The following is a 17442-nucleotide window of genomic DNA, read 5'->3' as shown; positions in this document are numbered from 1 at the left end:
TAGAATATCTATCGATGACGGCAATAGGAATACCCTCTACACCGTTCAAACCAGCACATGTCAACAGAAAAAAAAAAGGAAGAGGGAAACTGTACAAGTTCTATGTCATCAACACCAACCACGAAAGCAAATCCTCTTTGAAAATTTTAGCAGCGGGTACCGTGGAAGACGCCTCTTGGAAGAGCTACTGGGAGTATGGAGACCCAAGAGCGACGTAGAAGTCGATGACGTTGTTGCGCGTTATGCGCACTAACAGCTGGGTCGCAGTCAGGAACTCCAATCCTAGCAGAATGAGTTGCGTGATACACACGCCGTACTCCAGGTCATTGCGCTGAGGCAGCAGACCAAACAGTACCCCCATGAGCACAATCTGAGGAACGATGGTCATGCTAAGAAATCCAATCAGTTCGCCGAACAGCGTTTGTCGGTTCGCAAGTCTGCCAAGGTAAAGGCGGCCCAGCTCCGCACAGAACCAAATCACCAGAACGCAGATCATCCACGTCCTCTGGGTCGAGGTGGTGCTCTGCCGCTGCCATCGAAGCCCGAGAAAGGTGAAAAAGATGGGGGCTGAGTAGCAGACGGAGAAGATGGCATGAAGAGAAAGGAGGGCGTGCAGCAACGGGCTGTTGCGCTGCACCGCATGTTTGTGGTACGTGTGTACGCGCATAATGCCTAATGTTTGCGGCGGTACCCTACGTCCTCTTCCGCACGCGAGGCGACACGTCGCAGCGGCGCAACGGGACGCAGACGAGGCGTGACAGACCTTCTTCACTGCAACACACATACAACCCCAACGAATGGCGAGAAAGAGAAGAAAAAAAAAGAAAAAAGAAACAAAATTGATGCAGAGGTGAGAAGATCGGCAGGTTTGAAGTTAAACGTCAGTTGGCTGAAGTGGATGGCAACCCCAAATGCGAGTTTTCCTCTTCCCTCATTCGTGTGTGCTGCAACGCTTCATGAAATGCTGCACATAAAAAGGTCCGAGAAACGACGCTTTTGTGCGCCGTAGCAGCTATTCGAAAAGAGCTCTCACTTCATTTCTGTACATATATATATATTTCCCACAGCGCATTACTGTCTGTAACTGTACGAGGAAAAGAACGAACAAGAAGAAACGTAGGCGGCCTCTTTCTTTCACGAGCCTCAGCGCACCACAGCAGCGCATGCTGCTCTCCCTTCGACAGCTCCCTCACCTCCACATACACAGCTTGCGAAGAGAGTCCAGCTCCAGTTCTGCGCTCGTGCGCCGCAGTTGGCACTCGTGCGTCATGGCCGTCGTAATGCGGCACATCAGATTCAACTGCGTGGCTGCAACAGACATGCGATCGTACAGACTACGGGTGTTGCCGGAGCGTCGCGTGTGCGCCACCTTCCGGTACTTCTGCACGTCATCGTACTCCTCGTCGGGCAGCGGCAGTTCCCCCTCCACGATCGCCACGAGCTGCCACTGCCACTCCGGCACGAGACTCAAAAAGTGCGAGAGACGCACCTTGTCTGCGGACACCTTCACAATTTCAGGCCGCAGCGCCGCCTCCACGACGTGCCGCAGCCGCGCGTTGATTTCACTGACAAGCTGCCCAGAGGAGCGCCGCCGCTGCTCGCGACGCTCGAGCCAGTAGGCGTGCAGCCGCTCGATTAGGTCCCGCTCCGCCACGCGCTGCTGCACGAGCATCACCGGCGGTCGGCCACGGCCGCGCTTCTGCACCACCGGTGACGTCACGCCGTCCCCTCCCGTTAACAGCCCCGTCAGATCCAGCGCCAGCGCCTCGGCCTCCGCCTTGTCGCCCAGGGCGGCCGAACCCGCCGAGTTGCTGACCGAGTACCCGTAGTGCTTCCTACAGTAGGTGGAGCAGCTCGTCCAGCACGCCGTCAAACCCGCTGCCCCACCAGTGCCACCGTTGTTGTGAAGCGAAAAGCCCCCAGGAGAGCACGGGCCACTGATGGCCTCCACCGTCGCACCATGCACGCCGCTGCCAGTCGGATACATGGTGGATGGGGACAAGGAAACGTCGGTGTGGCAGTCCACGGTGTGCGCCTCCGCCGCACAGGAGGCGTGCATCGCCTCGAAGCAGTGCGGGTGGTGGCACTGCACACACCGACCGGTGCCGCCGTGCTCGCAGAAAATGCAATGCATCGCGTACTTCTGCTTCCCGACGCGCCGCAGCGCGTACACGTACGGACGCTCCTCCATATTAACGAGTCCGTTGCGCCGCAGCACGGTGCTCTTGTGTTGAATGCTCAGCTCCGGCATGGTCAAGGCGCACACAGCGTGGCACACCATGTCCGACTGCGCCACCGGTGTCGCGCTGAGCCCACCGTGCATGGGTGACTGCATTTGCGACGACGGCTCGCCACTCATGTGATTATTGCTGTTGTTGTTACCGCTGCTTTCGCCCTCGTCCTTCACAGCCGCGGCGGCGCTGACGTAAGGAAGCAGCACACCGCCCACACGACCGCACACGCAACACACACCGGCGCTGCGCTTACGGTGCTGTGCGTAGTTGGTGCACGCATCGCACGTCCATGCCTCCGGCAGCCGCGGCGGCTCGGTTAGAAACCAACAGCGCAGATGCGCGACGACGCCGCACTCACAACACCGCAGTCCTTGATGCTGCACATCGTGCGAGGGAAAAGACCCCGCGGGGCTGCCGGCGGTGGAATGTTTCGATGCCGCGCCGCTCGAACCCGCGGCGGAGGAATGGGAGGAGGCTTTTGAACCAGAAACCTCACGTGCTACCGCGGCGCCTCTGCCCCGCCCTCCGCGACCTCGACCAGCACCCCTTCCACCGTTTCCACTTGCACCGTCTGAGCTTGGCTGCTGCGACAGCAAGTAGACGCTTTTAGAGCACAGCGCACACGCAAACGCTGACGCGTTGGCCGCCGCCGCCTGCTTCGCGCGCTCACTCGAGCGCTTCGCTTGATTCAAACGTGCGATCGCATTCGTGGTAGGAGAAAAGACACCTGCACCGTTCGCCTCCCCGCGTGCGCCTCCGCTGGTGCCGGCGTTTCTGAAGGCGGGCACGGAGCCGTTGTGCTGCTCCGCTGAAGCACCGGCGATGCTGCCAGAAGAGGTCAACGGTGACATCGCTTCTACGGCCGGGTCGTCGAGGTGTGGCGTGGCGGCGGTCAAGAGCGATGACGCGTAGGCCCATTCCAGGTAGGTAATCCCGCGCTGCACCACCTCCGGCAGCAGCTTCTGTGCGGCACACCAGTCATAGTCGTAGTCGTCCAACACGTAGCGCACGTGTGTCTCCATATCGCGAGAGCGCAGCAGTTGATACGGACGGCCATCTCTCAGCTGCTCCGCCGCCCAGCCACTACGCGACGGGCGAGTAAAGACAGGGAAAGTGGGCGCCGCCGCTGCTGTGCTGCTATCGCGGTCGCTTTCCTCCTTTACCGAGTACGCTTTCACACCACCTTTGAGAGGCGACCGCGAACGCTTGCGGCTACTACGCGTGGAGGACTTTTTAGACTTGATGGTGTCAACGGATGTGCAGCTCACGACGTCTGCGCTGTGGTGCTGAGTCTCCTCGTGCACGTCATCGAGGGGGTTGGGGCCGTCGATGATGTCGTACGGCTTGCAGCGCTCAACGAACTCCCTGCGGTCCTCAAAAATAGATATCGGGATCGCCGTGTCGTAGCTCAGTTTGCTGGGGATGTAGTCCACGGTGTTTCTCGGTGGCTCAGATGCGGGCTTGACGGCCGCGCTCGGGAGTACCGGCTTCGAAGCCGGCATGATGAAAGTCCAATCACAAGGGAGCTGACTCACTTTTTCACGGAAATTGTGCCTGCTACGAGCTGCACGAGGTGCAGTTGCGTTGATGATGGTCTTGTTGATGTGCAAAGAATGCACCTACGCTAGGACTCTGGCATCCACCAAAACACCACACGCCATTTTGACAGGGGAGGAGTGGAGGAAATAATCCACGGTTCCATGATAGACTTCAAGAGCAATACGATACGGCCACACGGATCATCGAGCGTCACAGAAAGAGCGCTTTCTAGAATCAATAGGTACGACTCTCCTCGAGTGCTTGAACGTAACTCACATAACATCGCACCTGCTGAAACCGCCGATGCTTTCGTTCACGATTGTTGCCTTTCCAATAGCCGCTTTATGTCGCCGAACAGCTGCCCATTCGATACAGACACCTCATGTGTTTAAATATATTTATTAAGCCGTTGGGTGAAAACAGAAGCCAGCACGTCGTTGACTTGCTCGAACGTGCTCTTCAACCGCTTTTCCGTTTTGAGTTATTCGTTTATCTGTCTTAGCAATTAACGTCGTCATTATACGATTAAACCAACGGCTGTCGGGGCCACAGTTTTCTTAAGAAACACACACAAAAGAGCCAGTCGGCTTCTCCCATAACTGAGCTGTAAAAAAAATGCCAATTCACCACTCGTGCAGGCACGCCCCGGCGCTTGAATCTCACGAGCGAAGAAGGAAACCCACCTTTTCCTTTTCTTTTCCCAAACCTCACAAAGCGTAGTTGGTCACCTTCTGACGCTCACCGACGGACAATATCGGCACCGTCGGTGCAATCGTCATGCTCTGCACAAACCCATGCCGCGTTGATACCGCCGGGAACGACGGCACAACGTTTAACTCCGGCAGACGCGCCACACGAAAGCCGCCCTTCTGCCCGCCCGTCGCGAAGGCCAGCACCGAGTCGCCTTGACTGTTCTCCCCAAAGCAGAGACATGAGATGGGCGTCACCAGCTGCTTCAGCTCGCGCATTAACCGCGGTCGGCTTACCGTGGACGCTCCCGTCGTCGCAGCGGCAGAGCGCAACGTGGTGCTGTCGTACACGCTCACCACACCGCTGGCCGAACCCACCGCTATCGCACGCGTGCGGGCCGCACCACCGCTTCCTGTGAAGGCACACGCGGTGATGTCCAGAACGCCTTCGTGGGTCAGCTCACGTGTGAAGTGGTTCGACCTGCGCACGTCGTACAGCAGTACCTTATTCCGTGTCGCAATCGCCAGCTCCGTTGCGGAGACAAAGTTCACGTCGGTGATCGGCGCATCCACCGTAATGTGGCTCAGAACACTGCCGGAGGAAAGCGAGGCGAGCGTGACGGTGGACCCGCGAGCAACGGCGACGCCTCTGCTCACCGGGTCGTTGGGCTTGCACGCCAGCTTCGTAATAAACAACTCGTGACGCACGTTGTCACGGCGCCCGTTGCGGTGTACGGCGGTGTCGCGCGTATCGAGAAACGTCAGCGGTATCAGCTGCTCCGTTGCGATGGACATCAGTAGCGGGGCGTAAGCCTCGTGAGCGGCGATCAGTACCTCTTCCCCGCTATCCGACAGCGCCGTCGTCTCCACGCGCTTGCCGACTTCCACCTTCGACAGCTGCTCCACAAAGCCACCTGCCGCGTGAAAAGCGTAGAGGTGATGGTTGCCACCAACGATAGCAAGCTGGCCGTTGCTGTGCCAGTGAATGGTCCGCGCCGAATCGCGGGGCAGCGGGAGGACAGAAAGCACCTTCGGCACGCTGCTGCTCGGGCGGTCGTGCTTGGAGGACAGCAGCGGCTCCTTGCGCGAGAGGAGGGTGTCAAGGTCCTCACTGCGGAAGCGTTTGCGTGCCAGCGCATCGGCGGCGCGGCGTTGCTGTGGAGAGGCGTCTGCGTACTCGTCCGACTGCAGATCCAAGGCGCGTGCGTTGTCACTCAAGGCCCATGAAGGCTTCGTCGTGCTCTCCTTCAAGAAGGCCGGAACGGCGTGCTCTGCTTTGGCATCTTCGTCATCAACCCAGGCATTTTTTGGCGCTTGCGATGGCGCCGCAACGGGGCTTGCGTGCTCCTGCTCCTGCTCTGACTGAGTGGACATGCTAAGGAGGAATTGAGAGAAAACTCTCCAAAGATAAAGCCGCAAATGTATTGGTGAGAGTGAGACACACACAGAAGGTTGTACTTGGTATGATGAATGTGGAAAGAGGCATTGCGGGGAGACAGCACGAATAAGATGGATGACGTGAGAAAAAGAAATAGAATCGGAGCTGAAGGAGAATAACGCTCGCCAGCGTTCTTTTCAACTTGCGATGCTGTGGCGAATACATACACCTCGCTTTGGTGTGCGATGGAAATCGTTGTATGTAACTACACACTTCTCTCGGCTGATGTGAAGCCTCGACTAGAGGCTCACATGAGCCAGCATGGGCCGATGTCATCACAACGAAACAATGTTTCTCTCTTTTTTTCCAGTGTATGTGCAGCAAACTGCTGGTTGACAAGTACAAGAGCGACGTCCTCGAGACCGCGACGGAATGGGTCGCATACGGAGAGCAGCACCACACGAGCGCCAAAAAAAAGGAAGGGAATAATAACCGACTATTTGCATCGATTTGCCCGGTGTGTACAAAAGAAGAGGGCGAGGAAGGGTAGGGATTAACGGAGTTGAGGAGGAGAACCACCACACATGGAAGCCCAGGGAAAAATAAAAACGCGTGCCAACTGCATTGACGTCACAATGTAGCCGTAACAACGCTCCACACATCGGCGAACTCAGTCACCAGAGCCTGCTCCAGCGTCGACACGATCGGTTCCGTTAAGTGCAGCGAACATAGATATGCGAAGCTCATCAGACGATCGTTGGCCGAGAGGCTTTCCCACTTCTCCCAAAGGCATCTCGCAGTTACAGCACTGCTGTTTGCTGCTTCGCTGCCACGGGAACGCCGGTCTGCTCGACTGCTGTCGTCTTCCCCTGTGCACGGGGGACCCATGCGCCACCCTCGTCCCCAACCATACAAAACGTCTTTCAACGAGTAAAAGCGGCAAAGGAAGGAATGGCGCTGGAAGCTATCTTGCCATTCACACCAGAGTATTGCCAGTTGCTTTTGAATCGCCGACGTCGTTGCCGCGGCAGCATTGTTGGTCCCAGCCATCTCCATTGCAGACGGCGACAACCTCACCGGTTTGAGAGAAAGATAGAGCTGCAGCTCCACAAAGTTCGAGACTGCAGGCCACTGATTCGACTTCTTCCACCGTGCGACATGAGATGCCTCACACGCGCCTATCGCCACCGCCTTCTCTGCCGCCTCTTTCAGCAGCCGTTGCACCGTCAATTCCTCAAATAGCTGCAGCTGGCGTCTCAACACGTCACAGTTTTCTCGAAAAGCAATAAAGGCATGAGAAGGAAGGCATTGTCGCAGCACAGAAAGTTGTCGATGAACGCTGCGGAGTGCGTCGTCAACCACATCGAGACGAGGCTGCAGCGTCTCGGCAATGCTCCGGCGAAGTGCAGTCGCCTTTCGCGCCAGGTGTTCCTCTTCAGAGAGGAGTGGAATCTCGATGCCTGCTGCGTGGCCGCCTACAGAATCATTCGTATTCTCACTTTGCAGATCTTTGCGGGAAAACTGAAGCCCGGTGGAGAAGCGTGATGTCGACGCTGCGCACATTCCGAAGGAGATTTACCCTTTCCGGTGGTCTCGTCATGCACCAAGTGTATCAAAGAAGATCCTCACCGCGTCTATCGGCTGGGCGCTTCGCATCATGTTTCAGCGAAAGATGGAAGCAGTTTGCAAACTCGATTGAAGGAGGAGAACAAGAGAGAAAGAGAAAAAGCGACACTTTGTGGAACAGACAGAGCTCAGCCGCATCGTATCTCAAAAGTTGAGATGCACAGTGCAGGAAGGCTGGCCACAGCTCTTATTGTCTTTTAGAGAGAAAAAAAAGACACAACGTATTGATGTGCCCAGCACCATCATTAGGCGCCCTTTTTGAACGCTCGTGATCGCGCATGCTCGACTTCACTGCAAACGATGCCGAATTATGGTGAGGGTTGAAAAAAAAAAAGCGATAAAGCAATTTACCCAAATGAAGTCAGCAAGTCACCCCCTCCCCCCTTCCCGCATGACGTCCCTTCGTCATTAGCTGTGACCACACTCAGATCAACGTGTTCTCTGTTCCTCCCGCGGCTTCCTTTTTTGCTGATTTTTTTTCGTTTCTTTTCACAGGGGCTAACTACAGTCGCACAACTTCCACGCCGATACTTAACTCAACTACAAATTGCATCATCCATTAGATTTATTTCTGTACAATGAAACACACACACACACATACATCCATGGCATCCTACAAACAAAACAAAACAGTTATATACGGCACCATCCTTCAGTGGAAAAAAAAAAGAAGGTGCGTCAGGTAGCCGCTGCAGATCATTGCGGCACGAACGCGTGAACAACGACAGGTGAAAAATGCGCGTCGAGCGTTTTCTTGTCGTTTCTTCTTTTGGTCCCAGAAAGCGTCCAGCGGCAGCACGTCTACTGTTGTTCTCTCTCCTACAATGCGAAAGCGCACAGCAGCGAAGAACGACAGAGAGTGGCAATTTTGGATATTGTTTTCTTCACTCGTATCTTTTGAGCTGAAAAAGAAATTTCTATTCATCGGTTAGCATCTACATATATCACCTCAACCTGGGTTAACAAATAGGAAGTAAAAAATAAACAAAAATATCCAAGATGAAGAAAGTGTTGCTACACGACATGCTTGCAGCCCACCGCCAGCTTTATTTGTTGCCCACCCACACGCAAAGAACAACAACAAAAAAGGAGAACAATCATCATTGCAGTTCTACAAGCCGTTTGCTTTTGTATCTAATCCCCACCTTTCCGCCTGCAAAACGGAGCAAAAAAAGAGGAATGTCTTCCCGTACAATTTCACACACACGCACACATTCATATACATACAAACATACCACAAGGCGTCATCTTTCAATCGTAAGAATTATATTTTCAAAAATGAAAGCATCTAAACATAGATTTTCTTCGAAATAACACTGGGCAAACATAAGAAAAAGAACTCATATATATATATATACTAAAGTGAATGTGTGTGGTAAACGATAATCAATAAAACAACAGAAAAAGGAGTTAACCTGATGGCGTGAAAGTTATTGTAGCTCTACGAGAAATACCAGAGAAAACAAACTAAACAAATATCAGCAGGTACCTTCCTCGCGTAGGTGAAAAAATGAATACAAAAGACTTTTAAAACGCTCGTGCAAACTAAGAAAAAGGAGGAAAAAGGCCATCGAAACAAACAAAGAACACCGAGCGGACAAGTGCTACCTCTTCTTTCCGTCCGCGCGGCTTTTCTCCTCTACGCGCATCTTGCTCGCTTCCCGCAAACCAAAGAAGGCATCACATACTTTTTGAACCAACAAAAAGGATCCTATTGTGCCAGTGCGGTTAACGATACACAACTAAAACTCATTATTTGCTTAAATCTACTGATTCCATCGTACTTGGCTTCTATCTCCTTTGTTTGTTTCTTTTATCCTCCTCCACCTTCTTACGCACCTACGCATCCACCAGCTCCATCCAAATGCGCGCGCGGAACGTCTTGTACAGGTGACGCACGAGCTCGCGGAAATCCATGCGCTGCTGCGCTTCGTAGAAGAAGGTCAGTTTCTTCTTATCAAACTGATACTCTGCATCGACGATCACCATGGGCAACGAGTGGTCCAGCACCAGCTGCGCGCACACATCAATGGCGCGGCGCTCCAGCTCCACCTGCGTGCCAAGAAGCTGCTGCACGTCAACGTCGGAGGCGAGACGTAGCACCGTGCCGTTGCCCACGCCCATGCTGCGCGGCAGCTTACTATCCGTCAGACCGACGCCCACCACCTTCTGTTTGCCGGCGCCAGAGATGTTGTGCTCCGACGCCCCAAAGATGCCGCTGCTGCTGCTGCCGCTCTTGCTGCCTTCCAGAGACACCTCACACCACGCATACACGACAAGACCGAGATCCTCGCCGCGGTCACCGCCTACGATGACGTAGCTGCCGGGCGCAACGTACTCGTGCGACTCGTACTGCAGCACGCGCTTGCGCTTAAACTCAACCAGCACCTCACAACTGCTACGCGGGTTGATGCCAAGGCTTTCAGGGGTGTCCGCCGCACCGCCGGGAATGCGACGCACCTTTGGCCGACCTTGTTCGTACGTTACTCGCACACTCGTCGTCAGGTGCTGGTCGTGCACCGCGCGTAGGCTGTCCACCGGGATGCTGTTCTTCGCCGTCACGCCACCGAAGGCGTTGGCGTCGGGTGACGTGCCGTCGCGATCAGTCACGCCGCCGCCGCTTGAACGGTCGTACGGCGACGCCGCGTGTGCGGTATACTTCTCCGGCCCCACGAGATTGTCGGTGTAGTCCAGCGGGCTCTGCGAGGACTCCTCCGGACCGCCGCTCGTGAGCTGCTCGTACAAGGAGTCAAAATTGAAGGCAGTGGAAGCGGCGTTCACGCTAGCGGTGGTCGTGTTGAATCGCCCAATGAACTCCTCCAGCGAGAATTTCTCCGTCGTCTGCGGGGAGGCCATGAGGGAGTCGTGGCGGCTACTGCTGGCGTTGGGGTTGCTTTGTGCGGTGCAGGTGTACTCCCCCGTGATGGGGTCGTCGTAGACGGCAACTCCGTTTATCAGCCCTGCCGCGGCATGCAGCTGGTGTTGCTGCTGCTGAGACATGCTAGGGCTCTTGCTGGTGGATTGTGATAAAGCCAGCTGTTTATTCGGTGGGGTGATGGCTTCCACCTTGTACGCGCCGCGCCCGCCGCTCGTCAATGCACTCCCGTTGGTGGCGGTCGCTCTGCTCATGAAACCACCACCACCACCCCCAGTGCCGCCGGTGGCAGAGTTCAACCGGCCAGATTCGAGCGCCGCGTCGCTCATCGCGAGCAGCGCCGACGGCCCGTTGAGACTATCCAGCAGCGAGCGTGATGCCCCGTTGTTCACGGCACTGTTCGTCGTGCCGTACCCTTGCGACCCGCCGCTCGTGGTGCGCAGAGGAGTCGCGTTGACGTTCATAGACCCGGACCCGCCGCCACAAAGCACAGACTGGCCCGTGCCCGACGTGCCCAGCATATCGGCGTTTGGCAAGTTGTGCGTCATGGAAAAGGGAGATGGATTCGTGTTACTGTACAACCCGTTGTTGGCACTCATGGCACTGACTTGCGGCATCTGTTGCTGCTGCTGGTGGTGCTGCACGCGTCTCCGCAGCTGATCAATGCGGCTGTTTAACTCCGCGTACGACAGCTGCAGTGTCTTCTGCTGTTGTATAAAGAAGTCGTCTGCGTCAATCATGAGCCGGCGAACAATGCTTGCGAGCTGCTCCTTCTCCATCGTTTGGTTAGACATAGTCGGGGGCATCTTGCAGAAACAAAAGGGCTAGAGAAAAACAAATGTGCAGAAAAAAATACAAACAGGCAGTCCCAGTGGATGCGTCCGTTGATGACGTCAAGTGCCACACACGAAAAGGAAAAGTGATTTGAAGAGGGAGAATGTGCTGGATAAACGTGTTTTGGGTCACTTGTTAGTGAGAAAAACACGGAAAACCTGGTTCAAGCACCGCTTCCCTCTTTTTCCTCTCTTTTTCTACTACTCTACTCTCTTCCTCTGCCAGTTTGACAGCCTCTACGTATCACAACTTCAATCAGCTGAAATAATGGTACTTTTCCTTCCCTCGATATACCAATCACCACCTCTTTAAACAGTGAAAGACTGGAGCTCAGGATATCGAAGAAGGCTTCAAACAAAAAAAAGTAACTGTAGTGCTGTTTCTTATTTGCTTCCCTTCGCTAATACGCCTTTGCCACCTGTTGCTTTCAATGGCGATGTAGAGAACACAAGGGTGAAGAAGAATCTCGTTCGCACAGGAGACGGAGAGGAGAAAGATCTAGCGGTGACGCAAGGTAAATCGAAAAACAAGGAAAGGGTGAGGAAGGTAAACGTCAAAGCAACAAAATGATTATTTTGGACAGTTGGTCATCTAATATCTCGAAGAAAAACTTTGGAGTTCGGTGGCAGCACGCGAGTAAGTTCAACAAAACCACTAATGACAAGAGGCAGTGTACATTTGATGGACGGGCGAGGAGCGGGGGGGGGGGGGGGGTAAGGAGATTGGGAAGGTGTGGCAACGAAAAAGGAGGCGAACACAACGCGATCGCGTCAGCCTTGCAGCAGGAACGCATTAGCGTACCGAAAAGCAGAGAGGACACCCGCACACACACACACACATACACACAGGTGCATCCAAACAAGCAGCGTTTGATGAAAGACGCACTTTGGCATCAATAGTGTAGTTGCCTCAAGGTACTACAGAACACCGCACGACTAGAGCACAAAGTCTGCAGAGGAGCGCCACATGCACACCACAAAGCAGTCCGGTGTAACATGGATGTGTTTTCCTGTAAAGAATGGCGCCAACGACGGCTGCACAACGTTCACACAACAAACGTAGAAAAACAAAACTCGTCGTAAGACTCCTGGATAAATGCGAATGAAACACCGCAGCAAGCACGTCTGCTAAGAGATCGCCATCGTCTTCGTCCAAAAGAGCAAAAAAAAGGGGGGGAACGCGCAACGAAATCAAAAGGACCAATTAGGAAAGAAAGGAAAAAGCAAAGCACGCAAACCGATTTTCTGCGTTTTCCGATGCGAACACTATAGACTACACAACATAAACCACCACTTCTAGCAACGGAGAAGAAAAAACTATATAAACTGCAAGAAACGTTAAGTCGACTCGTGGGTTGTTTTCCACTCAAAAACGCGGAACACAACTCAGCTCTCTTTTGTTAACAGCACCCCAGTAACTTCAGTACCCGAATTTCCGCTTCAAGTGCCCACGATTGAAATCTGCGCTGCTCAAACAACAACAACGGGAAAAGAAAGATAGGAAAAATACGCGAAAGCGCGGGTGCACGGCAGCTGCTTGGGCTAAGTGTAGCAGTGACTAACGAAAGGGGAAAAGACTGGAACATTTAGAAGCGAGCCGAAGGAGTCAGCCATGTTGACAGCAAACAAACAAACAACACTGTAAAACACTGACAAAAACAATCGTTTTAACTCTACGAAAAGCTCGTACCCCTGCAACAACGAGCTCGGTGGTCTGGGCATCTCCACAACAGCAAGCTATGAAGCGAGGAAAAAAAAATGTATAAGAGAACACAATAAATTCTCTAGAGGTAACTTCTTCTTTTAGAAAGAACCGTTAAAAACGCGGAAAAAACATAATGCTATTACTTAGTAGTTTAGTTGGGAAACCTTCATTGCGTACTCGACACGTTCTGCCTCACTCATCTCGGCTAAGGGTTTCGTGAGCGGCACCAGCTGCGACGGTGTCACCGGCTTTTGGCTCTGCAGCTGAGCGCGCACGTCGCCTTGCAACGGCTGCAGCCCCAGAGCACGACACATATCGTTGCACACGTGCTTCTCCACCCACTTGTCAATGCCCTCCTGGCCCATGTTACCCATGCCCAGACCTTTACCGTCCTCCGTGTGAATCTGCGGATCTGTCAGGAAGTCATTCACGCCTTGCAGGTCGCACAGCAGCATCGAACCGCCGCTCTCTACTAGTGAGAAGTGCGAGAAGGCCTCGGCCGTCTCAAAGATCTCCGTTCGCCGCTTCGCCTGCGTCGACGTAAGCGCTGCCTTCTTGTCCTCACGGTAGGTCTCGCCGTAGTTACTGTTGTACTTGGTGAAGGTGCCCCTCAACATTGGCTCCATCACAAACATCACCTCCCGGGTATCCTGCGTCTTGTAGGAGAAGAATCCCGTGCGCTTGTTCTGGTACTCCTCAGGGATGTTCTTGCGCGGGATGCGCACGACGTAGCATTGCAGGAAGGAGATGTTCGGCTTGTGCATGGAGTCGAGGTGGATGCGGTTGAAGTTAGTGGCGAACTCCTCGCACATGCACTGCGCCTCGCCCTCGTTGAAGTAGTCCTTCTCGACGACGTCGCTGATGTTGCGGCGAAACATCTTCGCCACCATCGGCATGCCAGCGCCCTCCTCGTCCAGGTCGTCGACCTCGTAGCACACGCGCATTCCACCGTGTCCGATGCCTTTAGCAGGATGGGGGATTCGAATGAGAGTGTCGATCTCCTTCCACACGTAGGAGCGGAGGTCAAAGATGTACTTCTTGGCCGGGCACACCACCGGGGATTCGTCCTCCGGTGGAACGGCGTCGCGGGGAGGGGCAGCGTTCGTCATTTTGCTGTTTTCTGATAAATGTCGCTTTGGGGGTTCTTGGTTTCACAGCTTGAGGGATTCCGTGTCGTTTTCGCTGACGGCGTTTGTTGTGGCTCTTCGGAATCCGTGTGTTCAACCAAACGAAGTGCGTCGGCACGACGCACACAAATTACGATGACAAAGGGAAAATATGTCGCTTATGTTGTTGTGGTAATTGATTCCGGCTAAACAAACGCGAATGCATACACATACAGGAAAAAAAAATGAGAGGAGTTAACGGAATTAAACGCCGAACAATGATTCAATTCAGCAAGCCACCCACAACAGCAAAAAAAAATTCTTTCGTTGTATCAAGAAATCGAATAATCACCGCAAACGTGCGAACGGCAGCGCGGCAAAAGCCAATTGAGAAGATGTGAGTAGGAAAGGCTTGGAAGTCAGCGTTTAACGTGTGCGCGTGCGCGTGCTTGACAGAGGAAAAAATAAAACAAGAAGGTAAAGAGGTAGTGGAGAAAAGGAATGAGGCAAATGAAAATTGAAAAAGGCGTTCCTTCTCTTTTCCCACTAACGTTCCGCAGGAGTTTTGCAAGCGCCGTTTGACGATGCCGGAACAGTAGATGAGAAATACGCCGTTTCCCGCAACCCTGTTCGTGGATTGAATTCGGGGAGCAAGATCGGAGGAACATGCGGCAAAGACCTCTTACCGCAAAATTATTTAACCGTTTCTCCGCGCGCACCTCATCGCATCCATCACGTGCTCTTCCAGTGGTAACAGAAATCTACACGACAGAGGACACGCACACGGTGAACCGAAAAGCCCGGCGCCAGCTCCCACAAAGAAGCTGCAATAAGGAGCATCGCGCGCCAATAGTACCAAAACGGTAAGTGCCGCGAATTAGACATGTCGCTGAACGGCAGACGCCGCGTGCGCAGCGTTGGAGTGGACAAGCTGCTTGTTTATTTGAATGGACGAAACAATGTAGAAAAAAGAAAACACGAAACAACGAAGGGTAAAAACGAACACGTATCGAGAATCAAAAAGCGGCACATTTCACGCATCAGCAATGAAAAAATCTAGTCGACTACTCTCAGATCAGGAAGGAAGAAAGGAGAAAGGAGAAAGATCAATAAAGTGCAAAACAGTGTCGTTACATCCCTGTATCGTTTTCATTTTCCTTTAAGGGTAGACGGCGTTATTTTCTTTCTATATTTATTTTTGAACCAATTAGAACTTTACGAAAGGGAGTTTCTTGCAGACTCAGATCGTCTGCATTTCCACCTCGTGGGGTTGGAAAAGGGGCGGGACGGTGGGAAAAAAGAAAACAGCCTTTCCTGGAAAAAGGTCGACTGGAGAGGAGAGAAGAGAAAGGGATAGTAGTACAACATGAAGCTTTCGATTCATCTCCCGGCGATTTTTTCCTGGCGCAAGCTCTTAGAAAAAGGAATCAGGGAAAAGGAAAACTGGAAAAATGAAAACAAAGGAAGAAAAACAAAAACACAGATTCAGAAAAGGAAAAGAGAAACTTTAATTGAAAAGCTCAACATGAAACCTTCAGTTCCATGCAAAACGAGAGGGATAAACCTCAACAAATAAGAAAATCAGACACGAAAAGCAGTGCCAGCGACGAAGTGAACCACACATCAGGTCCACAGTTGGCCACAAGTCAACACCGGTCGTTTACTCTGTCCGCATATCAGAACCCATCCATTAAGGTTGGAGAAGGAAGCCGCACAGAGCGCGCGCGCGCGAGAGAGAGAGAGAGAGAAGAGTCGATGCTTCGACAAACGCGGCCACGGTGTCACAACAAACAAACAAACTACGCGGAACACCAGATTGTAATAAATAGAAATTGCAATACGAACCGAAGCGAGGTGAGATCAACAGAAGAACAAGAAATTAATAAAAAAAATAACTTATATAAACACAACAATAACAGAACAATAAAAGAGGCGAAAAAGAGTCTCTCAAAAAGGCATGGTAAAACAAAACAAGAAATAATATTAACGGTATCAAGAGCCCTTTGACAGTGGTCTCGGTGCGGCGAACAGTACACGATTCCTGTTCATTGTGGAACGGAAACATGTTGTTGAGCGCATGAAGAGGGCGTAAAGCCGCTTCTTTGAGTCGCATGCGATCTTTTCCTGATCGACAGAGAGGGATAAAAAACCGGTCAAATCTGTTGATTTACACCGTCCGAGCACCTGACCGCCATGGCACGTGCTGTCTTTCATTTTGGAAGTCGACGTTTAACGGCACTCGTTCACGTCTGCGGGCTCCGTGAGATCTTCTTTAGTGCTCCCGCTTTTCCGCCGCCAGAAAGCAAAAAAAAAGGGGGAGTTACAGAGATATTTTTTTGGGAAACAACAACTCTAAAAAAGCAAAGAATACGTTTACAAATTTATAGCTTGATGGGTACACGGAGAAACGAGTCGAGCACGGAAAGAATAAATTTAAAAACAGGGGGAAAAAAGCAGGTCCTACGAAACACACTAGCATAAATAAAAAAAAAGGAATACCATTTCTTCAGCGAAAGGGAAAATTGCAAACACAGAAAGGATACACGTGGACACGTCTCTTTCTCCCATGTCTTGATGCTCGTAAAGCAGGGAGGTGAAGGTCCGAGTAGCGAGTGACTCACGCAGGAGAGGCGCATTCGAAGTTTTTCAGTCTTCAGAGCTCTACGCAGAGGGAAGGAAACAGTCTTCTCCCCTCTATCCCACGAAACTTCGTTAACGCCTATGTGTGATAGAACCTGCGTGAGTTGTGTGCAACGAATAGCGAGGATTTTGTTGATGTCTACCTCTCACCATCACAACGCTACGCATTAGAGGCTTTCGGCGCGTAACGCAAAAACAAAAACCCCAGGTTTAGAAAAGAAGAAAAGAAGAGAACATAAAAACCTGGTTGCTCTTCAACATTATCTTTGCCATCCGAATGGGTAAATACGAAGACATCGATAGCGAAAACCACTCAGAGAACACGCAGAACATATTTTAAAAAAAAAGGATTACGTGAAAGAGGCAAGGAAGCAAACGATCAGTCGAAGGATAATCCTGAGGGCCAGGTACATGCGTGATCCGAGGAGATATCAAGAAAAAAAAATGGCACCTCCACGTCCATGATATAAAAAATAACCCTGAAACCAGTTTAGCAGCAATGATTACGTTGGCTACATTACGATGGCGCCATTGACGAACGCTGCCGCCAGCAAGAAAGCGCAAGCATGGATAATTGGAAGTAAAACGGTAGAAAGCAGAAAAACCACTACGTGGCAGTGCACCAGCAACTTTTTTACACGCAGCTAACGTTGTTTCCAAATACAAACGCTGACGACGAATAATCATTGTTGCCTCTACCATGCATCACACCACAGTCTTCCATCGCACGCACAACCCAGACGCACGGCGTTGCTTCTAGTTTTCATTGCCCATGCTAGACTGTGTCTTAGCGTCACGCGATATTCGCTGCAATGAC

General features: G+C 52.4%; 6 protein-coding genes across 9 annotated transcripts; all 6 read right to left on the bottom strand.

Moving 5' to 3' along the window:
• Positions 1-184: 184 nt before the first annotated feature.
• Positions 185-773, bottom strand: ABB37_03868 (putative mitochondrial hypothetical protein; the record flags this gene model as incomplete). Its single annotated transcript, XM_015801338.1, has 1 exon — positions 185-773. The coding sequence occupies exon 1, from the start codon at positions 665-667 to the stop codon at positions 185-187; it is 483 nt and encodes a 160-aa protein (XP_015659958.1). The 5' UTR covers positions 668-773.
• A 416-nt stretch (positions 774-1189) lies between these two features.
• On the bottom strand, positions 1190-3868 carry ABB37_03867 (hypothetical protein; the record flags this gene model as incomplete). Of its 3 annotated transcripts, none has more annotated exons than XM_015801335.1 (1): positions 1190-3868. In XM_015801335.1, the coding sequence occupies exon 1, from the start codon at positions 3734-3736 to the stop codon at positions 1190-1192; it is 2547 nt and encodes an 848-aa protein (XP_015659955.1). In that variant the 5' UTR covers positions 3737-3868. The 3 variants fall into 3 exon arrangements, with proteins under 3 accessions (XP_015659955.1, XP_015659956.1, XP_015659957.1); XM_015801336.1 differs by having other exon boundaries at positions 1190-3866; XM_015801337.1 differs by having other exon boundaries at positions 1190-3860.
• A 612-nt stretch (positions 3869-4480) lies between these two features.
• ABB37_03866 (hypothetical protein) lies at positions 4481-5921 on the bottom strand (the record flags this gene model as incomplete). Its single annotated transcript, XM_015801334.1, has 1 exon — positions 4481-5921. The coding sequence occupies exon 1, from the start codon at positions 5834-5836 to the stop codon at positions 4481-4483; it is 1356 nt and encodes a 451-aa protein (XP_015659954.1). The 5' UTR covers positions 5837-5921.
• Positions 5922-6470: 549 nt separating this feature from the next.
• ABB37_03865 (hypothetical protein) lies at positions 6471-7490 on the bottom strand (the record flags this gene model as incomplete). Its single annotated transcript, XM_015801333.1, has 1 exon — positions 6471-7490. The coding sequence occupies exon 1, from the start codon at positions 7401-7403 to the stop codon at positions 6471-6473; it is 933 nt and encodes a 310-aa protein (XP_015659953.1). The 5' UTR covers positions 7404-7490.
• A 1815-nt stretch (positions 7491-9305) lies between these two features.
• ABB37_03864 (hypothetical protein) lies at positions 9306-11831 on the bottom strand (the record flags this gene model as incomplete). Its single annotated transcript, XM_015801332.1, has 1 exon — positions 9306-11831. The coding sequence occupies exon 1, from the start codon at positions 11145-11147 to the stop codon at positions 9306-9308; it is 1842 nt and encodes a 613-aa protein (XP_015659952.1). The 5' UTR covers positions 11148-11831.
• Positions 11832-13022: 1191 nt separating this feature from the next.
• On the bottom strand, positions 13023-14435 carry ABB37_03863 (myosin heavy chain kinase a-like protein; the record flags this gene model as incomplete). 2 transcript variants are annotated; one of them, XM_015801330.1, is made up of 1 exon in its annotated part: positions 13023-14435. In XM_015801330.1, exon 1 carries the CDS (start codon positions 13986-13988, stop codon positions 13023-13025), a length of 966 nt encoding a protein of 321 aa, XP_015659950.1. In that variant the 5' UTR covers positions 13989-14435. The 2 variants fall into 2 exon arrangements, with proteins under 2 accessions (XP_015659950.1, XP_015659951.1); XM_015801331.1 differs by having other exon boundaries at positions 13023-14193.
• Positions 14436-17442: the final 3007 nt, after the last annotated feature.

Source organism: Leptomonas pyrrhocoris (assembly GCF_001293395.1).
Source record: "Leptomonas pyrrhocoris isolate H10 chromosome Unknown, whole genome shotgun sequence".
Taxonomy (NCBI): domain Eukaryota; phylum Euglenozoa; class Kinetoplastea; order Trypanosomatida; family Trypanosomatidae; genus Leptomonas; species Leptomonas pyrrhocoris.
This window is presented reverse-complemented; position numbering and strand designations above follow the sequence as displayed.